Below are 27,792 nucleotides of genomic sequence, written 5' to 3'. Positions count from 1 at the left end.
TCAAATGTTTCATAATTTATTTTTAATAAATAAGAATTTCAAATATATATAATAAAAATACTCTGTCTGTCTTTAGAAGACAAATAACAAAGAACAACTTCCATACATGTGCATCACGTCTTCATTCACAACATATTCACAAACATTTACAACAATGGAAAAACCCCTTTTGAAGGAGCTTTCTATAATTCATGTACACTCTTACAAAATAACATTCACATCATGTCATGCGCATTTAAGATTTGAAAGCACGTATTAAAAACGACTATTTGAATTCGTTTTAAGCATATAAACTTATATCACATAACCACAACAATTTTAAACCAAGTAACGTTAATGGCCGATTGGCTTTTTCTTCCAAAATTGTATTGTAAATGTAGGCGACTTTGTTAATTGGAATTACAATTTGTTATAGTTTATGTTTTCTGTTTTAATCTTGTCAAAACTACAAAATGTAACTATTCCAAATGTCCACTGTGCTTTAATTGTGAGAAAATATTCTTGCAGGATAACTTTTTCCCTTTTAATCTTTAATTAAGAAATGTTGAGATGAACAAAACTTTATTGAGCATTTCTGAACATCAAAAATAAAACTGCTCGGATCTCGATAGGTATGATAGATCCGACAATGATATCATAATTTATTTTATGTGATTTGAGTCGATTCACTTTTTGATCAATTATAGAATCCCTGGCAACTGAAAAAGCCAAATACCTCCTTTGTACAACAAAAGCCCAATATATCCTTTGTACCAACAAAAACCAAATATATCCTTTGTACCAACAAAAGCATTTTAGGAGATGGTGAAAGCCACTCATCTGTATTTACCAACTTTCATATGTGACAGATAATATGGACATACAGGTTTCGTACATTTGTTGTAATTGTAAACATCATCCCGATGCTCTAATGTATGATAAATCAACATTTTTACTGTTAATACACAAAAGAAAAACATTATACAACGGTAGCAAAATCAGTTTTCCCCGGTTTCCCCCAAACAATTAACGAAGGACTTTTGTTTTTACACTTTGAAGTATCTCCAACTTGTTCATATATTTTACCATCCTTATCTACTTTGATAAAAGGTTCTTTACACACACTATTTTGTTTATCGTCATATAATAAAGGTGCTTTTTTGTTACATGGTTTGTCACAAAAATGGTCCGTTACATAAAGTTGAGCTTTTGTGAGACTTGTCCTTTCCCGTTGGATTTGTATCAACTGTCTGTGTCTGCGAGAGTCTGATCTAAGCATGCGCACAGCCAACAGCACCAATAAAATGAGAATGAATCCCCCCGCAATGGGAACTGCAATCACGGCAGCTTTAAACCACAAGTCTTTGTCGACGCTGGAATCCTTTGGGTCTTTGTGAAAGGATGGAACATCTTCTAATAAGTTTTCATTGCCTAAAATAGAAAAGAGGTTGTCTTATTGACCCAACAAATCATATCAAAGACAATTTTTCATCAATATGCTCGGCTGCTTTCCTCCTTTACTATTACTTTATATAAAAGTAAAATAAGTTTGCATTGTTTTATTATCATTTTCATAAACATTTTACTAAACAATGTCCAGTGATATATATATATATCTTTTGGAAAATGTTGTTTGTGCTGTATTTATACCCCTCTACCAAGAAATTTGTTTTGCATGCACACGTATAAAAATTGCGGTTTTTATCCAACGCAATCATAGGTTTGAACGTTGTTTTCAATTTAGACTTGCAAAACCCAGAATGTTGTATACCTTCTTCAGTGTCGATGTGGCATGCAGTATGTTGGCGAGACAGAACAGCCTTTCAACAAACGCATGAATGGTTATCGAAGTGACTACACCTGCAAGCCCGACCTCCCCGTAAGTCGTCATTTGAGATCACCTGGGCACGCCCAAGCTGATCTCAAAAACCTTACCGTCACTATCATAGACCACAACGAGGGTTGGTCAAGGGCCGACAGACTTGCTCGGGAAAGGTTTTGGATAAGAAAGCTTAGGACAGTTTCCCCAGAGGGCATAAATGAAAAAGCATAGAATGTGTCACTCATTTTCCCTACCATCACTTGTTTCCAGTAACTTAGGCTTCCGTTTTGGACTCTTACAGTTTTAAGAAATTTATTCCTCCTCCCAAACATCAATATTGAAAAAAAATTATAATTGATAATTTGTATAGTATTCAAGATTTTTATTTCAGTTTGACTACCACATGTCAAGATAAGATTCATTTTACATCTTACTGATGAAGGATATTAGTTATCCGAAATATCTAAAATTTATTCATGATTTAATTATTTTTTGGTGATGTTGTACCCTTTTAGACTTGTTATATATACATATATATATATAATTCGTCTAAACAACAGCCCAACAATGTTAGATATATATATATATATATATAATTATTCAATTTGATACATTCTTTTTAAATGTGAAGTCCTAAGTTTATTATACATCCTTTAAAATGTTTTACAAGTATTGTCAACAAAGACAATCAAATTTTTGCACGTATTTTTTGTAACGTTATTTCACTAGGCAAAAATAGTTTTTTTCATACTTTATTAATTATTCATGAAAATATAGTTGTCTTTGCATATATAGTCGATAGTGCACATCAACTATGACTTTTTGTTAACATTTCAAGGAAAAATCAGTGTTCGATATATTTGTATCTAATGCTCTGAAGACAGTATGCTTGTGTCGTTTTCGTGGCTTAACAACGACATACTGAAGCCATTTAATGAAAGTCTAAAACATCAATGTATAATCACAAGTTTACATAATATTCAAACAACTATTCGGTTTCTGGTGAACTTTTTTTATAACAGTATAGTTTTCATGGAATACGTTATTTCTTGGAACTATCGTATGCATGTGATGCCAATCACTCATAAACAATTCATTAATGAGACGGATGATATCTCCAGATTAAGCAATCAATGTCGTTTCAATGTTTTATTTCCTTATGGAATAATCTCCGGAGATGTTCTGTCTTATAGTTTGATCACTCTTAGGAAAACTTCAAACGAATTAATCGACAGCAGACGACCAAAAGGTCGCCATGTTGTCGCGCCACAGATTTCTGATTTCAAATAACGAAATCGACCCAGAATCTCCCAATAGCAATATTGTGTCCTGTTCAATACAAGGAAAATTATCAATCATTAGTTTTTCAGTAATTGCATGCTAAAATTGTCCATAATTCTGGGTATAATGGGAAGCTTTACGACAATCACTCGCAGCACAATGCCTTCAATTGGCGCTTTTGTCTCTTGACGACACCAGGTTCGTCTACAGCAAGGTTTAAGTTTCAGAATAAATATTGACAACCTTTCTTGGTTGAATGAACTGGCGCCAAAAGTCAAGAAGCTAATAGAAGCATGACATTTAATTATCATAAAGTTTCCTGGAAATTACTCTTTTGATAATACTTCAGGACATATAAATCTGTAATCTTGATTACCGAGTTTGACAAACACGATTTCATACCGCGTACAGTCATGTCCAATATTATACAGCGATAAATTACAGTCTGTAACATACTTAAAAATAACAATTTGTCTCAGATTTCGTGTACAACTTGGCAATCTGTGTCAAATATACATTTTAGTACTAATGTCAATCAATACAAAAGAACCTTAAAGTGCATATTCGCGGTTACAGTCTGCGATGGTCATTGGGAAAAGTAATGCTGATCGAAGGAAGTTTTTCTTTTGTTTCCATTGTGCAAATGAACCTGATCCTCCACTCACTTGCAAATTTTGAATTTAATAATGACAGTGTTGTCATCGTCGTATGCAGCATTTGTGTCATTAAATCTCATTTTGAAATGAATGTTTGTGTAGCAATAGTTATACTAAATGTACTTTGAACTGTATCCCCTCCCATGCTTCCCGTGGCGACTCTGTCAGAACCAGTCAAGCAAATGTTTGTAAAATCTGGATATGATCATCGTTGAAATATTCTTTTGAAAAAACGCTTAAGCAAATCTATATAATCTGACGAAGGAAAACTCTTATCACCATATCTCTTATCAAAATATATTTCTTAAAAATTACGAAAAATATAGTTTTGTCAGAAGATTTCGATTTATGGGAGACCTCACATTGGAAATATCGCAATTAAAATGCACCATGAAGTTGACAGCATTACTATGCATTGGGATATTTAAATTAATCTGCAATAAAAGTCTGGCAATCATACCACATTTCCTGATTTGTACATTTAATGTCTATTCTCGTGTATTACTTTGAGTATAGCTAACAGTCAATTTCCAGTTTCACAACATAAACCTGAATCTACCCTTAAAAACAATATTTTCTCGTGATGTTGCACAGTCTTTCCGTTTTGTTTCAAGATATCACTAGTTGACAAAAAATAGGATTGTCGCATGTTTAATTAGCAATAACAATATCCTTAAGTCTGACAAAATATAGTTTTAATGTATAATTAATCCGGATTTCAAATATTAATCCCAAATTTAAACTGGTGGGGTTAATTTACTAATCACATTTTACGACTCATTTACATTTTGAACAGAACGTATACATAGTGTCGCCTCTAGGATATATCTTTCTGGCGACGAGCAAAGCTCAACAAGTAACCATATGGGACAGGAATGTTTTAATCGTAAACTATTTAGCTAAGATCGTGATGGGAGGAGGACTGGTTCGTAGTTTTAATGCGCCAATCAATTTGTGCTTATATTTCAAATACCAGTATATATAATAATAATAATAAAACTATATTTTGTTTAATTTCTTGATTTTTTTCCTCGAACTGAAAATTATACAAAAAAATAGCCCAAATAATCTTTGATTGCAATAAATAGACAACCAAGAGATGAGTGTTTTTTTTTTATTTCCATTCAACTTTTTTTCAAAAAGTTTCTACAATTGTAAACGTTACCTTAAAAAAACTCGACATGAGATATTCATCGTAAGCCGCTTTCATAGGATTAAGGAAATCAAGCATTTATAAAAATTAGTTAAAGTTTCAAATCCGAAAATTATACGATACAATACGGTTCTTACTCAACAAACAGGTGGTTTGGGGGATTTTAGAGTAATTATCCAGCCTTCGTGCCTTGGGCTTACAATAACACTATCCAGTCTACTGTCGCCAGTTATTGTATCTCTGGATGTCTACAACTTACCTATTCATCTGATTTACAGTAAACATGACCATAAAACAGAAAGTAAAACTCAGGAAGTCTGACCCGAAACAGAAAACCCAAAATACTTTGAAAGCATGACCATAAAAATACTTAAATTACTTATTTTAGATACTTGTCTATGTACTAAACGTCGATTTTTTTTTAACATAAAGAAGCTTGCTTGTTTCCTTTCTCCTAATTTTATTATTTCCCCAAAAACAAGTTATTTTTATTTCGATTTTTGATATTTTAAAATTCATTAAAATTTATTAAAGTTTGCGTCAAAGCCTAATCTTGAACCCGTGTATATGTTGATATTTCGTATTTTGACGATCCGATACCACCATAAATTATCAGTCTATTTCACCATCAAAGAAGAAAGATGTATTGCAGTTAATTAGATACAAGAGATGCAATCTATGCAATGCTTTCAATTACAGAAAACGTGTCAATAGGAACAGTTGTCTTCAGAACAATTTTCATCACAGAATTCTACATTCGATGAATTCTGTTTCAATTTCACGCCTATTCTTTTCATTAAGATTTAGTTAAATTTTGCTGTTCTAATGATCTAAAACACTCCGACTTTTATAGTTTTTAGCATTTTTTCATTAATTTGCATGTGTGCATGTCGATGTGAAATACATCTCCAGTGTCTCAATTTACTTTATAGCTATTTTCTCACAAAGTGCAACAACATTTGAAGGTAAAACAAGGAGACAATTAAAGTTCATTGCATTAACTTCGGTGCAAACAGCAGGTTACATTTTGAACATTGTGCTGATGTTGTGTGCATACTTTTTTCAAATAGTTGTCAGAAATTTAGTGAAGTAGCATGTTTTTGTTTTATCGTGTTTTTGTTTTATCGTGTTTATCTAATTTATAAATCAAAGTTTTCATTTATATCTCAGACGCTCGCATTTTTGAATGCATTTTTGAATTAAACTTACCATTTTGAGTACTGCCATTTGATTTTTCCTTGACTATTATGCTAATTGTTTTTTCGTTATAATTACACATGTCATTGTGACAACAAATTAACAGAGATTGTTCCTGTGTTGGTAACTTGCTTGTATATTGTTCAGGTTTTTCACTTTTGCACACGACACGCTTTGATGGCTCTAAAGACTCGATACATCCCTGAGTTGTCTTTGGTTTCCCATCATCATAAGTTAGTATTGAGTAACACGCATTTAATGTTGATTTACACATGTAGCCTGTTCGAACACACCGAGCCTCGTTACAGTAACATCTAATCTCTCCTGAAAAACAAAGGTCATTTAGTTAAAATTGCACAAATTGTTAAACAGCTGACACACCTCTGTAGCATACGTTTAATAGCTATATATATATATATATTTTAATATATTAATTGTCATAGCATGCAACAATCAATCAAGCAGATTTAAGAAATTGCTATAAATTGATTTAGTACACATGTAACAAGAAAGGCTTTAAATTTTATACCATTGGCTATTTTTCTAAATAGACTGTAGACGCAAAAACAAAATATTATGACTTTTGGCCGCATCATAAAAATAAATTTTTGAGATAATTTCTTTGAAATTCAGAAATATTTCTTAAAATCTTATGTTATGTGTTACTTAAAACCCGTTTAAAACTTTCACTGCTTGTATTCTGAATACACAAAAAATCAAATGAATTCCAGCAAAATATTTTAAGTGCTTAATTATATGAATAATGGATGATAGGCTTGTACAATCTGTTGGATCAAAAACAATTTAGTTTTGATGATTATGAAAACTTGCAGACGACAACTTTTCGACGTCCTGCAGTCCCGATGTGGAAGTAGATACTAGAATAAAACATACAAGTGTTGTCTGAGAAACTTTTAATCTCCAAAAAGCCATTGCAAACGTTCGCAATGATTTAAAAAAAAGTAGATTACTAGGAATACTGTCGCTGCTCAAGTGAAGGATTATTTTTGTTCAAAACAAAGAATAAAACTCTCATGATGAATTATAATGTGGGGGTTATATTTGAAGCATAACAAAAAAATCATTTCGTAATCAACGGTTCTTACCGTTTAAAGCCTTTTTGGTCTTTTATATACATTTATATTTAGTAGCGTGTGTGTGGATTTATGTTAAGGGAAACAATTTTTGACCAGAAAATTAACAAGCTATACATTTAAATAAAAAAATGTGACAAAAACGTAAATACCAACATCATTAGTTCTTAATTAAAGACTTGGGGTCATACAAATATAAATCATGTTTATATTACAGTAAATATACAGGTTATCTTTAACTTATACACGGTGTTGTTCCTAACTTTGACATACACATACAATTATCTATTTCGCACTGACGATCATTGATTTGGAGTGTAAAACGGACCTCATTTTCTGGTTGGCGTTCAGTCCTTTACACTATAACAACCTTTACTAATGTGCACTCGTGTAACATTTCCCCTACCGAAAAAGGCTTAATAACAAAATAATATTCTTTAAATCAAAAAGTGATGAGTTTTATTATCAAAAAGCCTCTGACAAATGAGAGTATAGAAAGTCTTCCATGATGATTAGATGTATTCTTTTGTAGAAAATTTGATAAGAGATGATATTTATGTGCATCACTAAGGCACGACTACAAATATATTATCTTGGAATTGGTTACGAAAAGAATGCAATTTAACGTCAGACACAACAAGAAAATGGAGATTGCTTGTACAACTGAGATGTACAGATACTATCGACAGGCTGCCTACAAATTAGCAGATCAACACTGATGATATAACTGTCTTGTCTTCTGAGTAGTTTTGTGTCATTCCTTCATTGAAGAGATATGTTTCATCTGAGAAAAAAGTAAATATTTTCCAGAATTTTATCCCCGAACTTTTTACTTTTCTTACCCAATAATTACTAACTAAACCAATGTAACACAAAACAGTCCGATGCTACAATGTTTTCTTCTCGTGCAATATAACAGTATCACTGTACATATAAATTCTGTCATTTTTCATTAAGTTCATCTGCACAGTTTTTACACAACGTTATGTTCGCTTACTATCATCAAAGCATGTTGAATGCATATAAAAATTTCTGACAAGGCGTCTGTAGTTTTCGGCATATGAACACAGACATATTAATTATACAATCAATTTAAGAAGTGAGAAACAATTTATTAGCAATATTTGTACGTTTGCTTTGCTGTAAATCATTAATCATTCGGAACAGAGAATTACGCCTGGAAAAACAATATGGATGTCAGAGATACCAGGTTGTCAATCCAAAATATCACGTGACCAACAAATGCCTGATACAATGGATGTAAGGCCGTTTTTTTGTTGTTGTTTAATAGCTGCAAATTTTATAATTTTTACGAACATACGAACAAAAATAGACCAACAAAGTTTGGAAACAAACCGTCCAATACTATGTGTTTAACTAAAATAACATACAGCAAAAGGCATAAAAGAAAATCCAATAAAACAACGTTCTTGTATAGTGCTATGATATCAAAATTGACTATAGGCAGATTGTGTTGACAACCTATTGTAAGTGACAGATATGTTTATGAAATACTGACATGTAATTTTGTAAACTTTATACAGCTACTGAAACTGACGAGTTTGTCAATTAAATGCTGCCGTGCTACTGTACATTGAATTTTACATCAGAAATGTCTTCAATTTGAGATTCGACCTACTGAATACTGAGTAACATACAAATCTCAATACAGTTTTTCTCATACTAATTACAAATGTTTCTCAAAATTCATGAGGTTGTTTTCAAATGCAAACATCCAGTTGTAAAAATAATAAGATGTGGTATAAGTACAAGTCCATCAAAATCTGTTTTTACAAACAAAAATCCATTAAGTATTTTCACATTTTCTTATAATGCTTTAAAACGTAACAAAAATCAATGAAATCGACATGACACAAGTTTTCAGGTATGGGAAGGAAAGGGATTTGCTGTTAATAAATGTCATCTTTATAAATGAAATTGTACCAGAGCTTTTCATGTCTACAGATTTATGGCTCAATTCAACGCATGATGCACATTATGGCAAAAAATTGTTGTTCTGCATGACGGGGTGATATCATTACAAATGCAGAAGAGGCTCCCAAGGAGAAACGGGTTTGTTGTTTGTGGAAAGTTAAAAGAAATGGCTTACACATTTACTAAGTTTTCAATTCTACTGTAATCACGATTGTTCGTGTTTGGTTGTACAACAGTAATAGAAATAAAGGAGATGTTGGGTTTGGTTGTACAACAGGAATAGAAATAATTGACATGTGGGGTGTTTGGTTGTACAACAGGAATAGAAATATAGATGTTGGGTATTCACTTGTACAACAGGAATAGAAATAATTGACATGTGGGGTATTTGGTTGTACAATAGGAATAGGACTAATGGAGATGTGGAGTATTCGTCGAAGAAACAACGATCCCAACGATACAAATAACAAAAAAGACATCTAAAGGTCGAGATACAGTCTTCATCAATAGATATGTGTCTTTACAGTATGTCAAATATAGGTCGACATACGGTCTTCATCAATAGACGTGTCGATACCAGAGGCGGATTTAGGTGGGGGCAGGGGGCCCAGCCCCCCTTTTGTAGGAAAAATTTGGTTGAATATTTAGGGAATCACTGAAGCATGACTGGAGCTGGCCCCCTCTTTGGCAGTCAGTAGCCCCCACCCCCCCCCCCCCCCTTTAAAAAAATTTCTGGATCCGCCACTGGTTAAAGTAGTTCAAGTTCTAAAGATCGACATACAATCTTCATCAATAGCCATGTGTCGATATAGTATGTCAAGTATAGATCGACATAAAATCTTCATCAATAGCCATGTGTCGATATAGTATGTAAAGTTCTAAAGATCGACATACAATCTACATCAATAGCCATGTGTCGATATAGTATGTCAAGTATAGATCGACATAAAATCTTCATCAATAGCCATGTGTCAATATAGCATGTAAAGTTCTAAAGATCGACATACAATCTTCATCAATAGCCATGTGTCGATATAGTATGTCGAGTATAGATCGACATAAAATCTTCATCAATAGCCATGTGTCGATATAGTATGTAAATATCTAAAGATCGACATACAATCTTCATCAATAGCCATGTGTGTGTCGATATAGTATGTCAAGTTTACCATTTTAGACTATAACATCATATGATAGATAAGCAAGTAAAATGTAAACTCTATAGACTTGACATATTGCTTACAAGTGTAAGTCTTCAATGGAGAAAGCTATAGTATTATTGGTATTTGTACAACATTTAATGCATTACATATAATTGGAATGCTTAACTGGTGCTATAAAAGTTAAAACATATACTTTTTGTAATTATCTGTCAATGTGATGCATTTTATTTTTGTTTGGAGCCCCTCTGAGTCACCATAGACAATAAACTAAGCATTTTCTGTGGAACTATAAAACAAACATTCATTGTCATTATACTATGACAAATTACTGTAAGTTAAACATATGTACGGAATTATTGTTAGTTGAACGATCAAGTCAATCTTTCTTCTTATTGCATAATGTCTTGTACTTAAAACGACCGACAATGAAACCGCATCTTTAACACAACTCCAACTCACCTTTATTTTCTATGAATCGCTATACTGATGCTGTTTTGCTCCAAATTTTCAAAAAGGGATTAATTATTATTTTCCTTTATCCTGGACGCAGCTGTTTTTGCTTTAGAGATGCATATAGAAAGATCAGACTGGCTTAAGAATCAAAATCAAGGGCTTACTTTACTTTTGATTTTGTAATATGTTTGTAAACCCTATGCATACAAACCATTTTAGAACGAATTATGTTAGGAAAATTACATGATCGATAAAAGAGTCGCAACCAAACATTCTTTGAAATAAACACTTTCCCTCTGGGGCCGTATTCAACATTTTATGTTGTTCATTTTTACATGAACGATTAAAAAGAAAGATTGATTCATTGAAGATGATCAGCGCTTTGTTGTCGTCATATTTTATCAGTAACCTTATCTTGACGGTAATATTAAAGGCTTGCTTCCCAAGCATTATATTCAATAGAGTTTATGTATAGGTAGCTTTTAGTGAGGGAGTAATTATGTGTAATTACTTTTTTCCGGCATTGTGAAAGATTTTAGCTCTCCAATGTAAAATGTCCACAATCACCACTGTCCCTTTTGATGTTATGAAAATGTGTCAAATGGTATCACCTTCACAAGAAATTTTGCCAAAAGAGAATCCAACTGGTTAAAAATAAAATATTTATTGGTTTAAAGCAAATTTAGCCATATGAAATTTTAAGATGTAAGGGGAAATGGAAAAAATCGAAAATACACTAACAAAGATAAAATGAATTTTATCTTTGTACTAAACTCATTTCTGAACATATAAAAGCTGACATGACATAATGGCCGAGATCCTTCATCCCATCCCCTAACCTCTCGTTGTTTCTTCCAGCTGACGAGCATTTTACTTTTAGAAAATATATCATTTGTCCATCACGGCGCCCAGGATGAGCGGAATACTTAAACGTCTCCAAATGGTTTTGACCCCACGCGAGTTGAAAGTGATAAGAACATTTTTAGAGGTTACAAGTACTGAACTACCTGGTCGATGGTACCCCCCAGCCATCGGCGTCATGTTCTTCTGGTGTAGGTCTTATGTCAATAAGTACTGCTAGCCTATAGGCCGATGTAATATGAGGAATTAAATATGAACATTTTCTCTATCCAGAAATTTATTTAAGGAATGACTGTAATATTTTTTCGGTCTATGAAGAAATAACATCAAAAATGTGGTGCACACTGAATAACCCGCGTACAATAACCCGCGTACATTTTTTTATGTTATTTCGAATAGACAGAAAAAATATTACAGTCATTTCTTATAATTTAATCCTAATTCCATTTTAAACCGGAGTAAATCATGAAAAAACGTTGATGACGTCAAGGTCACATGACAAAATTATGTCTATGAGCTGATAAACAAAACAACGTCAGCCAATCGGAAGACGCGTTACATCTAAAATTAAATCATTTTTTAATTGATTTTTATGGATGATATCAGGTATACAAGATTTCCCATCGTGCATTTTGAAAACTCCTTACTGTTTGTAGAAATGTCATTATTCATATGTGTTTGATTAAGATTTTTTAAGTTGTATATGTGTTATATCTTTGAAAGTCTCTGTCAAATACATTCACAACTTGTTTCGTCTCTGGGTACTGCCTGTGTATTGTTGAATATTGTATTTTGACCTCTACAGTTCTTTTTGATATTTGTGTCGTAGGGTTGCTGTATCATTGACGTAAAATACATATCTATAGTCCTGTATGTACAGTATCGTTTGATGCAAGTCAACTAACTATACGTGTGAGTTCGCTCCAAATAACAAAGCTTTGTTGTAAATTCGTCAATATTTCCGGATGAGCTAATATCTACTTTACCGATTGAAAATCGTTAAAAGGTATTAAAGCCCAAATCATATTCAAAAACTGCATTCTTTATGTGTTTAGTCAGTAATTTGATCTGGAGAACGAACATATTTCAATGGTTTTTGTGTGTGCTAAATTGTTGCCGTATTGAAATTGAAAAGAATGAAAAATGAGCCACTCTGGGTTTAGACTGCCTATCAAACTGTTAAAAGATCAGTCGCTTGTGAAACGATATTTACTTTTTGATGAAAATAATGCACTCTTAATAGAGACATACAGGCAATTTTTTGCTCACTTGAGATTTACAATTTATTCACGCTTTTCGTAAAGAAATTTTGTTATTAACATACACTTTATAGAATGTTATGCGAAAAAATACCAGTAAGTGCAATTAACAATATAAAGCTCTTGCCTTGGTATATATTTTATCAATTGTGGTTTAAATAAGACTTGTCAATTTTTATCTTTTCCAGTTGCACACAATATTGGAATACAATCCATTTTCTTTGACAATATCTTTTAGGTTGAAATATTTAGTCAGTGATTGAATGTCGTCTTATTTTACCGCTTCGTATGCTGAACAAATCTGTTCCGTTTCATTATTTCTAATGTATATATGGTTAAATTCATAAAACTTGTTCAGTTCTTTTAACTTGTTTTCTATATATGATACAACAACAATATGAATGCACATCCTTCATATATAAATAAAGGACTTCAATATGATAAAATTACCAAAGTATCATACATTCTCTTTATATTTAATAAAATTATGAGTTCAGAAAATATGACTTTAGCAGAAGTATATAATATCTTCAGTGTGTAAAACTAGACTTGAAACTGCTATAAAATAATTTGTCATTTTTTTCTCAATAACCTTGAATTCAATAGGAAGTTTTGCTGTCAGATAAATTAACTTCAATAATTCACTTGTGATGTCTAGTTTGTTCCCTCTAATGGCAATATTGATTCTTCTTTTGAAACTTAATGGAACAACAGTTAATTTTCTTAAATGTTTGTCAAAAGACCGGCTTTGTAACCAGTTACATTTTTTCGTTGCTTGACAAAATCGCGTAGTTTATCGCCCGGTTTTAAAATCAAATCACACAAAGTTGGATGGTGAAAGTTTACTTTAAAGAGCCATTTTCTTCCATTTTGACTGAATATGTTAAAGAAACATGTCACTCAAAATAAGATAAATGATTAACTAATAACCAAAAACAAACATTAGGAGGAACGGACCTTAGTTTCGGGTTATCTGTAGTAGGTCTGTAAATTTATCTTTAAATGGTTATCAACCCTGTGGCTTTTAAAATTTCACAGTCGTACGCCAAGTAGTCTGCTAAACGTTTAAAGAAAACTGGTGACAAAGTAATTAATAATTAATTCATTGTTAATTTACTGATTGTGTACAGTATGTCGACATTGGTTGTTTTTAATTTATTTCAAAGAGATTTGATAATAGACAATGGGCTGTGATGACGGGAACATTTGTCATTATTTGGCATGATTAGCTAGAATACTTGTCTTCACTTTTAAAGATAAAATGGTCACTCTGGTAATACGCACCTAAAGCTGATAGCTGAACACTTTAACTAGTCTGTCACAGAAAAAATTAATTGTTAGTTAGCAACCCCATCACTATATATAATGTACATAATTTTACATCTTTTATACTTATGTATGTACATCCTACACCCTGTATACTTATCCATATATATCTTACGCCTTAACACTTATTTATGTGCATCCTACATCTTTAATATTTATGTATGTACACCCCGCATCCTCAATACTTATCAATCTACGCCGAACACCTTTTAATACTTATTTATGTTCATCCTACACTTTTATACTTGTTCATATACACCCCGCAACCTCAATATTTATTTATGTACATCCTACACCCTCTATGCATATTTGTGTATATATACATCTTACAACCCTTTATACTTATATGTACGTCCTACACCCTTTTTACTTATTTATGTACATCCTACACCCTTTATACTTATTTATATACATCATACACCCTTTATACTTATGTATGTACATCCTACATCCTGTATACTTATTTATTTACATCCTTCACCCTTTATACTTATTTATATACATCATAAACCCTTTATACTTATTTATGTACATCATAAACCCTTTATACTTATTTATATACATCCTACACCCTTTATACTTATGTATGTACATCCTTCACCCTTTATACTTATTTATGTACATCCTACACCCTTTATACTTATTTATGTACATCCTACACCCTGTATACATCCTACACTCTTTATACTTATTTATGTACATCCTACACCCTTTATACTTATTTATGTACAGCCTACACCCTTTATACTAATTCATATATACCATTTACCCTCTATACTTATTACTTTATGCTCCGAAATAAATTGACAAAAACATTCGTTTGTATCAAAGAAACTTTACAAAAACATTAATGTGAGTTAATAATTCATTGGAAAACATGAAATATGTACATGTTGTATCCTCGATGTGATAATAAAGGTTTCCTAATTCACCATACAGCAATTGGATATCTGTGCTATTTGCGGTGGGTTTATTTTCGCGGATCATACAACGAAACTGTCCTGATTACAAAATGTGATAACAACGGGTGAAATATTCATATTAAAACAATACAATAATGTACGGTATGTCCAAAAAGGTTTAGAGCGAGGAATATATATATTAACCATCGGTATTGATACCTTGTGGTATATCTAACACGTAACTTTATGTGATGGATTAAACAGACTTTATTTGGTAAACTTATGGATTAAAATAGTGAGATACCAGTGTTTCCAAAACTAAATATACTTTAAATTTTCTGCCCAAACACTTTCCATGTCAAAATCAACGTAAGTTTCCTCAAACTTCCATCTATTAAGAACTGTTTTTCTATATATCATATGATCTTACATGAACACTGAAAGCGTCACATAAGCCTAAATAAAAAACTTTATGTACGAGGCGATACTTTATTGGAGTATTCAGCTTGATCAATAAAGATGCAACAAAAACATCCAGTGACGAAAGATTTTTTTTCTGTAATTGAGATCTAGGGGATTGTTTCCTGAGAATTACAACAAAACAAAGCGGATAGACTTTGGTTTTGGAAAACGACGGTTATTCATCTGCATGTTTCAGCTATTTTAAAATTGTACACACAAACAACCATATTTAAATCTGAAATATATTATTTCAAAGATTTGAATGAATTTTAAGTTTACACAAGGTAAACTGTAATGTCATAGATTTTGCAACTGTTCAAACTTATTTAACTCTTTATGTTGGTCCTTGAAGGATTTTAAATTCATTTCAACGTCGAAAAAATAAATAGTTTTTGATACAGTACAATGGATAACTATGTGACCATTTGAAAAAGTCATATTGAACTACCTTTCTTATAAAGGTAATTTGTAATTATTTTCACTTAAATTCACGTTTATTTGCAAAATTTTCAATGAAATTTATTGCAGCCTTCAGCAAAATAGCCAGTTTAAACAGTTCTACAATAAACAAACAATATGCGTAAAAGGAATGTTACAATATAAGAGAAAATAAAACTAATTCATCAAGACAGTAAATGTTTGAAGTCTCAAAAATAACGAGAAGAAACAATACAAAGACAATGGGCTTATCAGGACGTCTAAAATAGTGTTTGATTACAACACTTTATATTTACAACACCACGAGGTGGTATTCAGTTACTTGCGCCCGTGACCTTAGAAAACAGTGCAAGATTCACCAATTGTATCAAGTTATACAGACTTGATGAAGCGTTATTAATAATAGGTAAACCTGATTGTATTGAGTGCGTATGTAAGATGGTCCTGAAGTTAATTTGTTAAGCAAAAACTTCCGAAAATTTGCCCATGGATGTTAAGCAAATAATAATCACCCCCAATAGATTAAAATAGAGTACTAAATTGTGCAGCTTTGGAAAAGTTTGCTGTGATTTACATTCATCGCGAAGACCATATTCATTTATTTCCCAAAATCGTATTGAATATCCATGAAATATTTGTCAATGGACGTTAAGCAAACAACACTCAATCAATCTAACTGATAAATGTGACTATAAATGTTATGCAGTAAGTTCAGTACAGATAACAGTATGTTCACTTTGCAGGTTTTCGGAAAACTACATAATTCTGAGCATTTTTATTTATTTCGTGTACATAAAAAAGTACGGCGAGTACCGTTAAGTATATAAAGAATCAGAATAAAATGATTGGGACATACTTTGCTCATACATGAACAAAACAACGTTAGGTTATTTCAGTTAATGTATTTCTGCTACGAAATGTAATTTACTACCATTCACTGAGCAAAACAGTAGGAGAAACCGTTGAAAGGTGTCGACTGCTCATCTTAAACACATCCATAACAATTATCATGTGATAAGATAAATGTTCATTTAGACAACATTTCTTTGAAGTATTTTCTATAAAATATGTTCACATAGTTAAATGAATTTATGAAAAAAATACCAAATATTTATCATACGCGTTATATTCGCAATGTAAACCGTGATGCTGGTGAGCTCAAGTTTGAATACTAAATACATGAAATAAAATCATGCATGAATTTTGTCTTCTGCCAATTGTACGGATCAAAGTTAAAGTTCTGTAGCTACACAACTGCACAAAGTGAACAAGAAAATTGGCGTGTTATAAGATACCCGTTATATCTTGCTACCATTCAAGACGACATGGTTTGGCTATAAAACTATTGTCATCCACGTAAAATGAACGATGTTAATGCTATAATTATCTTTATAACTGCTTCTGACTTCCTAGACCATTACAATTCAATAAACACGTATCTTAACACTGAAACAGTTGTTATTACACTGAAACGATGAAAGTGAGAATTGTTTTCAGTTGTTATCAAACACGTTGCCGTTATAATATCCAATATTCAACTGTGTGCTTTTGAAGCAATGGTATTGCAAATATCCACTGATCGGAAAGTTGTTGAAACAGACTAGAATTTAATATTATAGAAGATAAAAACAATACTTCAAAAATGTTTGTTTAATCATATAGCTTGAATGTTATTCTGTGCTTAAAATTCTCCTTAACCTAAATGAATTTATATGTTTCTGAAAAACAATGCATAACTTAACTAACATATCTAGAATATTGGTTTGGTTACGGTTGTACTTCCTTTTCATTTTATTCGGAGATAAATATTTAAAATTTGACGAACTCTTGTAAAACTTGCAGGTTTGAGCCATCTTGAGGTATATATACTGTCGTTTCATATTCGAAAACACGCCAAAATCTTACTTTTACTTAATAAAGTAACTGTGCACTTCATTTTAAATCAAAGAACTGTTAGAAAATGTCCCGGGTCCACGAAATTCGAACTATGAAAATGATACTGATAGTTAAAAATACTAACTCGTCATAAATATATATGTTTCTTATGTTATGGTATATTTCTCTAACTTGGATAGAATCATAGTAAAACATACAACTTGTTCATGTACCCTCCCCCTTTTGTATGAATACGAAAAAATTAAACAATTGAGGGCAGTCGTTTACAAGTACCTGTGGTGTATATGATACAGAATTAATACATTTATTTATGTGTATAATTTTTTTGTATGCAAGTCATACACGTTTCGATCTCGCGCAAGTCCCATTCATTAAAATGTCAAAATCGTTTCGCGCTACTGGTCGTTCGAATCACGTGATATAATATAGACAATTATTACCGATTATTGGGTATTATGAAGATAATTTGCGAGTTTTTCTTTATTCTATTATCTTTATTAATCCCACAACTATATAGCTATCACCTTTACGTTTGTACATGTACCGATATGGCTATTTACAGGTCAAACGTTTGATGATAACATGTAGAAAGATACAGGGAACATCTGTCGAAACCGCAGGGTTATTATCTATAAATCCATATTTCTGGAGACAGGAGTATCCACTAAAAACATTAATTAATCAGATATTGACCCACCAGCTTGTGGAAGCGTAATTTGCTAGACAATTTAATCAATTGAGATTTTGTGTGTAGAAGAAAGGCAGATGTCTTAATCCTGCTAGGCGCGTGCATTTTCGGATACGCAGACAAATCATCGTATAATGTGATAGAAGAAAAAGAGCCATGATATCATGAAAAGTCGTAAACTTACACTGACACTATGTATACTGGAAAATTTTGTCTCATTTCAATTTGTTTTCTCTTAAGTCTACATGTACTTGTGTCAGTACATACATGCACAAATACGCAAGCGTCTTACCAATCTAAATATAAAAATATTTTAGAAAAATTAGGCAAATTTGCAAATTGAGAAATATGCAATCCCGATAATGGCACTACATAAGAAAATCAAATACATCATTATTCTCTCATCTCAAAGACTGAAAAATCTTCATTTAAAGTATTGACATAATACTTCAGTGCATTAAGTGGTAGATTGAATTAACGAACAAATGTCACTTATATCGAGAAAGACATCAGCTGCATTATTGTAGATCTAAATATAAACTTCAGAAACAGAATACGTCAGATACCAATTTGATCTCTTTCTTTGCCTGTCCATCTCTCAGTCAAATATAAATTTGATCATGACGTATTCAACAGTCAATAGTTTCAAGAATACTTTTTACTGTCAAAAAATTCAATTCGAATATTCAAAATATTTTACACAATTACCACAAAATACAAATCTTCTCTCAATGCCAGCCCTCTCATATACAACCTTTACTCGAATGTATACATAACCACAATTTACACCAACATCAACTCGAATGTATACAGAACCACAACACATACGGAGCCACAATCTACACCAGAGTTCAATCGAATGTATACAGAACCACACCAGCGTACACTCGAATGTATACAGGACCACAACATATACAGAGCCACAATCTACACCAGCGTTCAATCGAATGTATACAAAACCACAACATATACAGAGCCACAATCTACACCAGCATTCAATCGAATGTATACAAAACCACAACATATACAGAGCCACAATCTACATCAGCATTCAATCGAATGTATACAGAACCACAACATATACAGAGCCACAATCTACACCAGCATTCAATCGAATGTATACAGAGCCACAATCTACACCAGCGTTCACTTGAATGTATACAAAACCACAACATATACAGAGCCACAATCTACACCAGCGTTCAATCAAATGTATACATAACCACAACATATACAGAGCCACAATCTACACCAACATTCCCTCGAATGTATACAGAACCACAACATGTACAAAGCCATAATCTAATCCAGCGTTCACTCGAATGTAATCAAAACCATAATATTTGCAGAGCCACAATCTACACCAACATTCACTCGAATGAATACAGAACCACAATCTAAACCAGCATTCACTCGAATGTATACAAAGCCACAATCTACATCAAAATCCACTCGAATGTATACAGAACCACAATTTTCACCAACATTCTCTCGAATGTATACAGAACCAAAGTACTAAAACTATCTTCGCTCAATGCCTCCGGTATAGTAGAAATATCTTTCCTAGGTGTCACCGGCTCAGTAAAATCATTAATTTGATGCCACCTGTACTATTGCGCTATTTTACAGTGTGCAAAATGTTTAGTGTATATAGTAAGTCGATAAAATAAAGTTTATTCAAGAATTAGAACTTCTTGTGCGATTTTGCTTTTCTAGGCCTTTTTATATATATAGTAAAGATTATTGAATGAATGATTATGCAAGCTCGAACATTTATCTTAAAAAATAGTATCACTTAAAAAACTAAACTCGTAAAGTATGCTATCAGTTGCAAATTACAAATTGATATCACTGGGACAGATAAGAATGCACAATAAATGTAAATATAATGAACGTTAGTGAATTGTAAACGAAAGGAAAACAAATAGAGTTAACCGTACATGGATGAAAGGTGAATTAAAACGTAAATGCATTCCGTAGTATCTGGGTTGGGAATCCTCGTTTATACAGTCCGCTCAAGTATTTATACTGTGTTTTCACTCCCAGGTCGATCAAATTCTCCAAATAAATTTTAGAATCCATTATGTCGCTTAACCCTTCGTGCTAGCTGATGATGGCTAAGTGGGTTTATTTCCTGACAATTTATATTCTTTAATATTCATCATGTGGATTAAATAATCAGTGGTAAAAAAGAAATGTCGTGTATAAGGCAATGAGACAGTAACCCAGAAACATATAACAAATACTAGTAATGACGCCATACACGTCACTTTCTGTAGTTGTTTGTGATTACTTGTAGTCATCAGAAGTTAAAAATGGGTCTCTGTGATTTTTCTCAATCTCTCTATCTCTATGAAATATCAATGGAAACATTCTTTCCGCTTCTACTTTAATTCTGTACACATTGATGACATTTGAAAAATAAATGAAACGATGCTTTATAAAAAAAAATGTGGCACAGTGTCATAGATGGGCGTTCTGTGTATAAACGTGTGTCTTGTTGTTGCAACATGTCCAATGTTATGAAGGAGTTTTCTGTTTTGTTTTAAGTTTGTATTTACTCTTTATCCATTAGCCTGAAGGTAAACTTCCTTTGTACATTTTAAATCTTAAACAGATTAAATTCATCCGTCTAGCATAATTCTCCATAAATCAGTTTTAACTCAGGGTCCATTAAGAAGAAGACAAGATACATTACAATGCTATCCTGTATTAATTAAACTACTTTTGTCTTTTACACATGATAAAAGCTATAATTAATTTTTCTGTCATTCCCTGTCAAATTTGATGTTTTGTCCCTTGGGATCATGGATTTACTTTTCTATATATATTCTCGTCATTTGGTTGTAGTTGCCTTATAAACGACCATCTCTTGATTGTTAAACTGATTCGTTAATTTCCAAGACTCTGTGGCATCACTAAGAGATTCTTATCTTATTGATGATATGTAAGGGCATACTGTTTATGCTGATCTATTATGTTCCTTTTAACATTCTTGTGTATCTAAACAGTTCAAAAAACTATGTCAACTAACACGACTAGTTTAAACTTCAATTTCTATATCACAATTTTTGAAGAATCGTGGAGTTCGATTCAAATATAAACTATTCAAACTGTATATGAAAAGTGAAGTTAAGAAAACAATCTAGAAAAGTTAATTATCCAACAGTCTGTTATATTTCCCCACGACAGACATTGTATTAATACCTCAGGCACTTACTGATATGATGTTTCCTATAAATGCAAAGCATATTGTTTTAATATCTCTTTATCTTAAAAGCCTTGATTCTGAACAATTCTCTACGCTTTTACGAGTTTTTTCTGATTTATAAAAAATTCAAAATACGAAATAGCTCTTAGATTTATGTAAATGGAAATCCATAAAATTTATGTAATTGAAGCATTTTTCTTCAAAGATATCATTCCTGAGTGTTAGTTTAATATTACTTCAATAATCAAGACACTTTTGTAAAGAATAACATAAAAGCCCTATAAAATTCTACCCATGAAAATTAAAGATTTTATCAAAGAAATTTTCACTGTGTTTATCCCCAAAGTTAATATATCTTGGCTGTGATAACGAAAAAGCGAATATGAAATAAGATATTTAAAATGTAACTTGCTTGATTCAGAATAATAAATGTAGAACATAAAATTATTTTCATCGTTTTTAATAAAGTTGGCGACTTCTTGAACAAAGACAAAGAACAGGGGATGAAAAAAGAACCCTGCTGTACAACTATTCAGCATTCTTACCTCCTGTGAAAATTCGCCGTATTATTCTCAAATTTTAATGCTGATATAGTTTTTAATGTATAATATTGTCGCATAAATTATAAATTGACTGGGGTGTTATGTGTACATTTCAGCAGTAGGTCTGAATTCTCTTCTAAAAGGGTGGCATTTCAATCAGATACTAAACTGGCAGCTAAATGAATATCAAGTTTAATGTCTCTATTATTATGGATGAATAGAAGAAAGGAAATACACAAAACAGGTCTTGATTTAAAAAGCTGACGTAAATATATGATTTTCATCGTAAAATTTCTTTTATTAGAAGCTTTTCGCGTGTTTTAGTATGTTCATGGTGTACATTTATACATTATTCATAGTGACATGGGTAATTAATAAAAAGTATTTATTACTACATCCGAAATAGCCATACGTAGTAATTGCAGTAATGAAGTGTTTGTTCTTATACATACTTCGAAACAAAACATAATACATATTACAGAATAGAGTATGTCTGGGGAAAAACATGGCTATCTCATATCAGCTATTTAATGAAGATAGAAAATCTAGGGTTAAAAACTACAAATGTAACAGCATATGTAAAAATACAAGGGCACATTCTTGGTAAATCTATGTTTCATTGACAAGAGTGCAATTTATCTAAAATATTGATTATTCCTCATTCTAAATCTCATTGTAATGTGTCTGCAAGTGAATGAGTAAATTAAATAACCACGACTAGATGTCTTTTGGTTATTTGTTAGATATCTGTATCATTGATGTACAGCCCATATATTCCTTTTATTGATATATAAATATGTAAATAATAATTCCTTATCATTTTTTAAGAATCAGCTACTTACCTTCCGTTAAATGAAGACAATAAACCAGAAGAAATATTAGTCCATGAGATGACCCCATTAGAGTCAGAGAAGAGTTGTAATAAATCAGAAAAATTAAACATATAAATCCAAGTGTTTATCTATTTGTATACGGTTTACATCCTGAACTTCCATATAATAACCGGTATCTTATTCTTGTATATTTAGAATATAATGTCCATCGCGGTTATTCCATTTTACACTTGAAATTCGTCATTTATGTCGATTTTTTGTTTAATTCGTTTATAATCACAACAAAAGCCCATGCAACAACGTGTGCAGGTTTCGTTTACATATCAAATAATACATCTGTCATTGATCGTACAACTCGCCCATTTACCTGAATCGGTGTTTTGTGTGGTTAATTTGAGAGAAAAGGCGTATCTGTAGGCGGGGTAATCTGATTAAGAAAGAGAGTGTAAACGGGCGCCAGGTTGTCGCTCGGAAAGAGATAGACTTTAAAATACTGTCTCTCTAATAAGCGTGTTGATTTTAGAAGTCTGGCGATTGACTGATTGTATGATACGATTAGTGTGTCTGTTCATTTTCATTTATTCAGCCAGTGAGATGTGAAATAACGTAAAAACGTTTTTAAAACCTTAGTTAAACCAGGTAGACAATATAAGAAACAATTATCTGTAAAATATATGTCTCTTTTAATTTGTTTCCTCAAGTGAATACAATTTTAAAATATTTTATCCATCTGATTAATACAGCTTTACCTTTTTTTATTCTGGTTATTATTCGTTGTTAAATTGTCTAATAATTAATTTACTTTAAGAATTACAGTGAGGTATTATTCAAAACTACTGCTGTCATTGAATTCACATTCAGCATCCAAACTATATATTTCAATATAAAAAAGGTCTCATCAAATTGTGTGAATGTCAAGTTCAAATTTTCCCTTAATAAAAAAACTGCAGTATATGCATCATTAATCAAAGTTGGATATCCTTTTAAAAAGTGTTTCCGTCTATTTGCATGAAATCTTCCGGAAACTGTCGATAAAATCGCTTAAAAGGACTTTATGGCGAGTCAAATTATGAGAACGTCCGATTTCATTTTTTCAAACTTCATGTGTAGATTAACGAATATAAAACATAAAACAATGTATATTCCAAATGTATAGTATAAGCAGCTTAAGATAAGAGAACTTCTTGTATAAAGACTCAGAAGAAATCGTGAAAATTGTAGTAAATAAAATACTGAACTATTGAAATATTTTTTTTTATTAAATTGTCCTTTATTAAAAGTGTCAATTTTCGTGAATTTTTATGGCTATTTTAAGTGTTCTGTGGACCTTTTATTTCATTTCACTGAACATACGTGAATCAATTTTATTTTCCCGTATTTCTTATATACGTATATCAAAAACATGCAACTTGTTAACGTTACTTATTTTGGGATCTCTAAATTTCCATACATGACTTCTTCCGATGCTTCCATATCCAAAAGCTAGTTTATTTCTCATTATTGTCTTGATATAGAGTGTACTGGTACAAAAGGACTGCTGGTACAGAACCTTACATTCAAATTCTGTACTTCGAAAGTTGGAAGGTCGCCATCATGATTTTAGTTGACCTTAGCTGTTGTAAACACGGATATAGGTCCCATCCTCTTGTTTACGTTCTATCATACCACAGAATGTGTCTGATATGTGGAATTTACTTGTATTGACAACATGATGGTAGAGCAGGAACTGTCTACCCTTATGGAGCATCCTTATAGACTGTCAGGTTGGTGTTGACATGTCAATCGAACTATATATATATTTGTCTGTTCGTCTTTTATTATTTGACAATCATGGTGTTACCTTTTATTAAAAGTACATTCGGTACGTAAAGGTTCTCCAAAGTAGGTGGACCGGAATGAAGGTTGGGAATTTTGACCGCAAACGGAAATATATTTACGGTATGTTTGATAGGTACAGAATTGTTGCCTTGTAATATGCGACCTACTACCAATCAAAGAGTTATTAAAGAGGTTTGAACTCTTCTTACTTCAGATACAGGATCAAACGTCCCCATTTCGATAATTGGCCGTGGCTGCGTATTTATACAGATCACACAGCCAAACGGACGCCCCTCTTATAAGCATGGGTTTTACTACCGGATGGGAGAATTTTTCAGTAAAGTACAAAAAGTGTGACACCCTTCTAGGCACGGTATGCTCTCAAACGCACAACCAGTGTGATAGTCTCTTGATGCTGTTTTCAAGCGTAAAAACATGTGGGACACTCATCTTTTACATTGTAACTATATGTTGATTTGGTTATAGACATATGGTCAACTCTGGACTTCTCCAATCCGACAGAACAATAATGATACAGATGGGCGTCGGGTTGACAATGCAGGATGCATAAAAACATTCTTGTCTGATTGGAATGGCGACACAAAATTCTGTGCATCATATATAAGAAAAGTCATACACTCTCTGCACATTAATAAACCCAGGGTTGCAACAACTGTATCAGAGGTCCGTTTATAGGTGACATGTTGCAAGGCAAAATTTGCGTCTTTATTGCCTTTTCCGTGGGTAGTCTTTATTTCTCGCCCCTGCATCTCGGTCGACAAACTTACAGGTTCTATCTTTTTTAAATTGTTAACTTGTTCCCGTCGTGAATCTGCATGAAATATTTGCCACTGTGCGTTGCCGTTAATCAAACAACAACAATCAATCAATCGATCATCAATATAAAACGGTACACAAAGTACACAATATATCATTCAAAATTACACAGTTCAAATTACTTCAAGCGACTGGATATTAATCTATGTACGATTCTCGAGAAAAACATCGTCATCATGATGAAGTTCAACGTTTAAGATTTTCTATTCTTTGGTTGAGGAGAATGTGATTTCTTTGCTGGTATTAGATCTGCAATGTATTGGTTGATCTCGTTAACTTACTCGACATCGTTTGATGATTCAATAGATTGTATTTGTTTTGATGAATTTGATTTTTTTATTGTTAAGTGGCATTTTCATAATGTGGGGCAGTCCTTTGTTTCAAGGTGAGGTAGTTGTTCTGTGGTTGTCCTCAGTCTCCAGGTAATGTAGGTTTTCCGTGGTTGTCCTCCGTCTCCAGTTGAGGTGTTTGTTCCGTGGTTGTCCTCTGTCTCCAAGTGATGTAGTTGTCCCGTGGTTGTCCTCTGTCTCCAATTGAGGTAGTTGTTCCGTGGTTGTCCTCAGTTTCCAGGTGAGAAAGTTGTTCCGTTGTTGTCCTCTGTCTCCAGTTGAGGTATTTGTTAAGTGGTTGTCGTCAGTCTCCAGGTGAGAAAGTTGTTCCGTGGTTGTGCTCTGTCTCCAATTGAGGTAGTTGTTCCGTGGTTGTCCTCAGTTTCCAGGTAATTTAGGTTTTCCGTGGTTGTCCTCTGTTTCCAGTTGAGGTATTTTTCAAGTGGTTGTCCTCTGTCTCCAGTTGAGGTGGTTGTTCCGTGGTTGTCCTCTGTCCCCGGGTGATGTAGCTGTTCCGTGGTTGTCCTCTGTCTCCAGGTTTATGAAGTTGTTCCGTGGTTGTCCTCTGTCTCCAGATGATGTTGTTGTTCCGTGGTTGTCCTCTGTCTCCAGGTGATGTGGTTTTTCGTTGGTTGTCCCCTGTCTCCAGTTGAGGTATTTGTAAAGTGGTTGTCCTCAGTCTCCAGGTGAGAAAGTTGTTCCGTGGTTGCCCTTAGTCTCCATTTGAGGTAGTTGTTCCGTGGTTGTCCTCAGTCTCCAGGTAATGTAGGTTTCCCGTTGTTTTCCTCTGTCTCCAGGTGATGTAGTTGTTCCGTGGTTGTCCTCTGTCTCCAGGTGATGTAGTTGTTCCGTGGTTATCCTCTGTCTCCAGGTGATGTTGTTGTTCCGTGGTTGTCTTCTGTCTCCAGGTGATGTAGTTGTTCCGTGGTTGTCCTCTGTCTCCAGTTGAGGTATTTGTTAAGTGGTTGTCCTCAGTCTCCATGTGAGAATGTTGTTCCGTGGTTGTCCTCTGTCTCCAGATGATGTAGTTGTTCCGTGGTTGTCCTCTGTCTCCAGTTGAGGTATTTGTTAAGTGGTTGTCCTCAGTCTCCATGTGAGAATGTTGTTCCGTGGTTGTCCTCTGTCTCCAGGTGATGTAGTTGTTCCGTGGTTGTCCTCTGTCTCCAGTTGAGGTATTTGTTAAGTGGTTGTCCTCAGTCTCCAGGTGAGAAAGTTCTTCTGTAGTTGTTCTCTGTCTGCAGGTGATTTAGTTGTTCCGTGGTGTTGTCCTCTGTCTCCAGTCGAGGAAGTTGTTCCGTGGTTGTCCTCTGTCTCCAGTAGAGAAAGTTGTTACGTGGTTTTCCTCTGTCTCCAGGTGATGTAGTTATTCTGTGGTTGTCCTCTGTCTCCATGTGATGTAGTTGTTCCATATGTGTCCTCTCTCTCCAGGTGATGTTGTTGTTCCATATTTGTCCTCTGTCTCCAGGTGATGTGGTTTTTCGTTGGTTGTCCCCTGTCTCCAGTTGAGGTATTTGTAAAGTGGTTGTCCTCAGTCTCCAGGTGAGAAAGTTGTTCCGTGGTTGCCCTTAGTCTCCATTTGAGGTAGTTGTTCCGTGGTTGTCCTCAGTCTCCAGGTAATGTAGGTTTCCCGTTGTTGTCCTCTGTCTCCAGGTGATGT

General features: G+C 33.1%; 1 protein-coding gene across 1 annotated transcript; it reads right to left on the bottom strand.

Moving 5' to 3' along the window:
- LOC127730969 (BMP and activin membrane-bound inhibitor homolog) lies at positions 1 to 23,480 on the bottom strand. The gene is made up of 3 exons (XM_052239608.1): positions 23,161 to 23,480; positions 6,101 to 6,412; positions 1 to 1,410 (listed from the first exon to the last, which is right to left on the bottom strand). Exons 1-3 carry the CDS (start codon positions 23,216 to 23,218, stop codon positions 959 to 961), a joined length of 822 nt encoding a protein of 273 aa, XP_052095568.1. The 5' UTR covers positions 23,219 to 23,480; the 3' UTR covers positions 1 to 958.
- Positions 23,481 to 27,792: the final 4,312 nt, after the last annotated feature.

The sequence above is a fragment of the Mytilus californianus genome, unplaced genomic scaffold (assembly GCF_021869535.1).
Source record: "Mytilus californianus isolate M0D057914Y unplaced genomic scaffold, xbMytCali1.0.p SCAF_2, whole genome shotgun sequence".
NCBI lineage: Eukaryota > Metazoa > Mollusca > Bivalvia > Mytilida > Mytilidae > Mytilus > Mytilus californianus.
The sequence above is the reverse complement of the archived record's forward strand: the minus strand, read 5'-3'. Positions and strand labels throughout refer to the sequence as shown.

Bases quoted from the DNA above. Each gene is read 5' to 3' on its own strand.
- LOC127730969 (XM_052239608.1), bottom strand. From the start codon at position 23,218: ATGGGGTCATCTCATGGACTAATATTTCTTCTGGTTTATTGTCTTCAT. The intron at 6,413-23,160 runs GTAAGTAGCTGA...TTTGTTTTTCAG, and splicing joins TTGTCTTCATTTAACGGAAG to GAGAGATTAGATGTTACTGT. The intron at 1,411-6,100 runs GTAAGTTTAATT...TTTCTATTTTAG, and splicing joins AAATGGCAGTACTCAAAATG to GCAATGAAAACTTATTAGAA.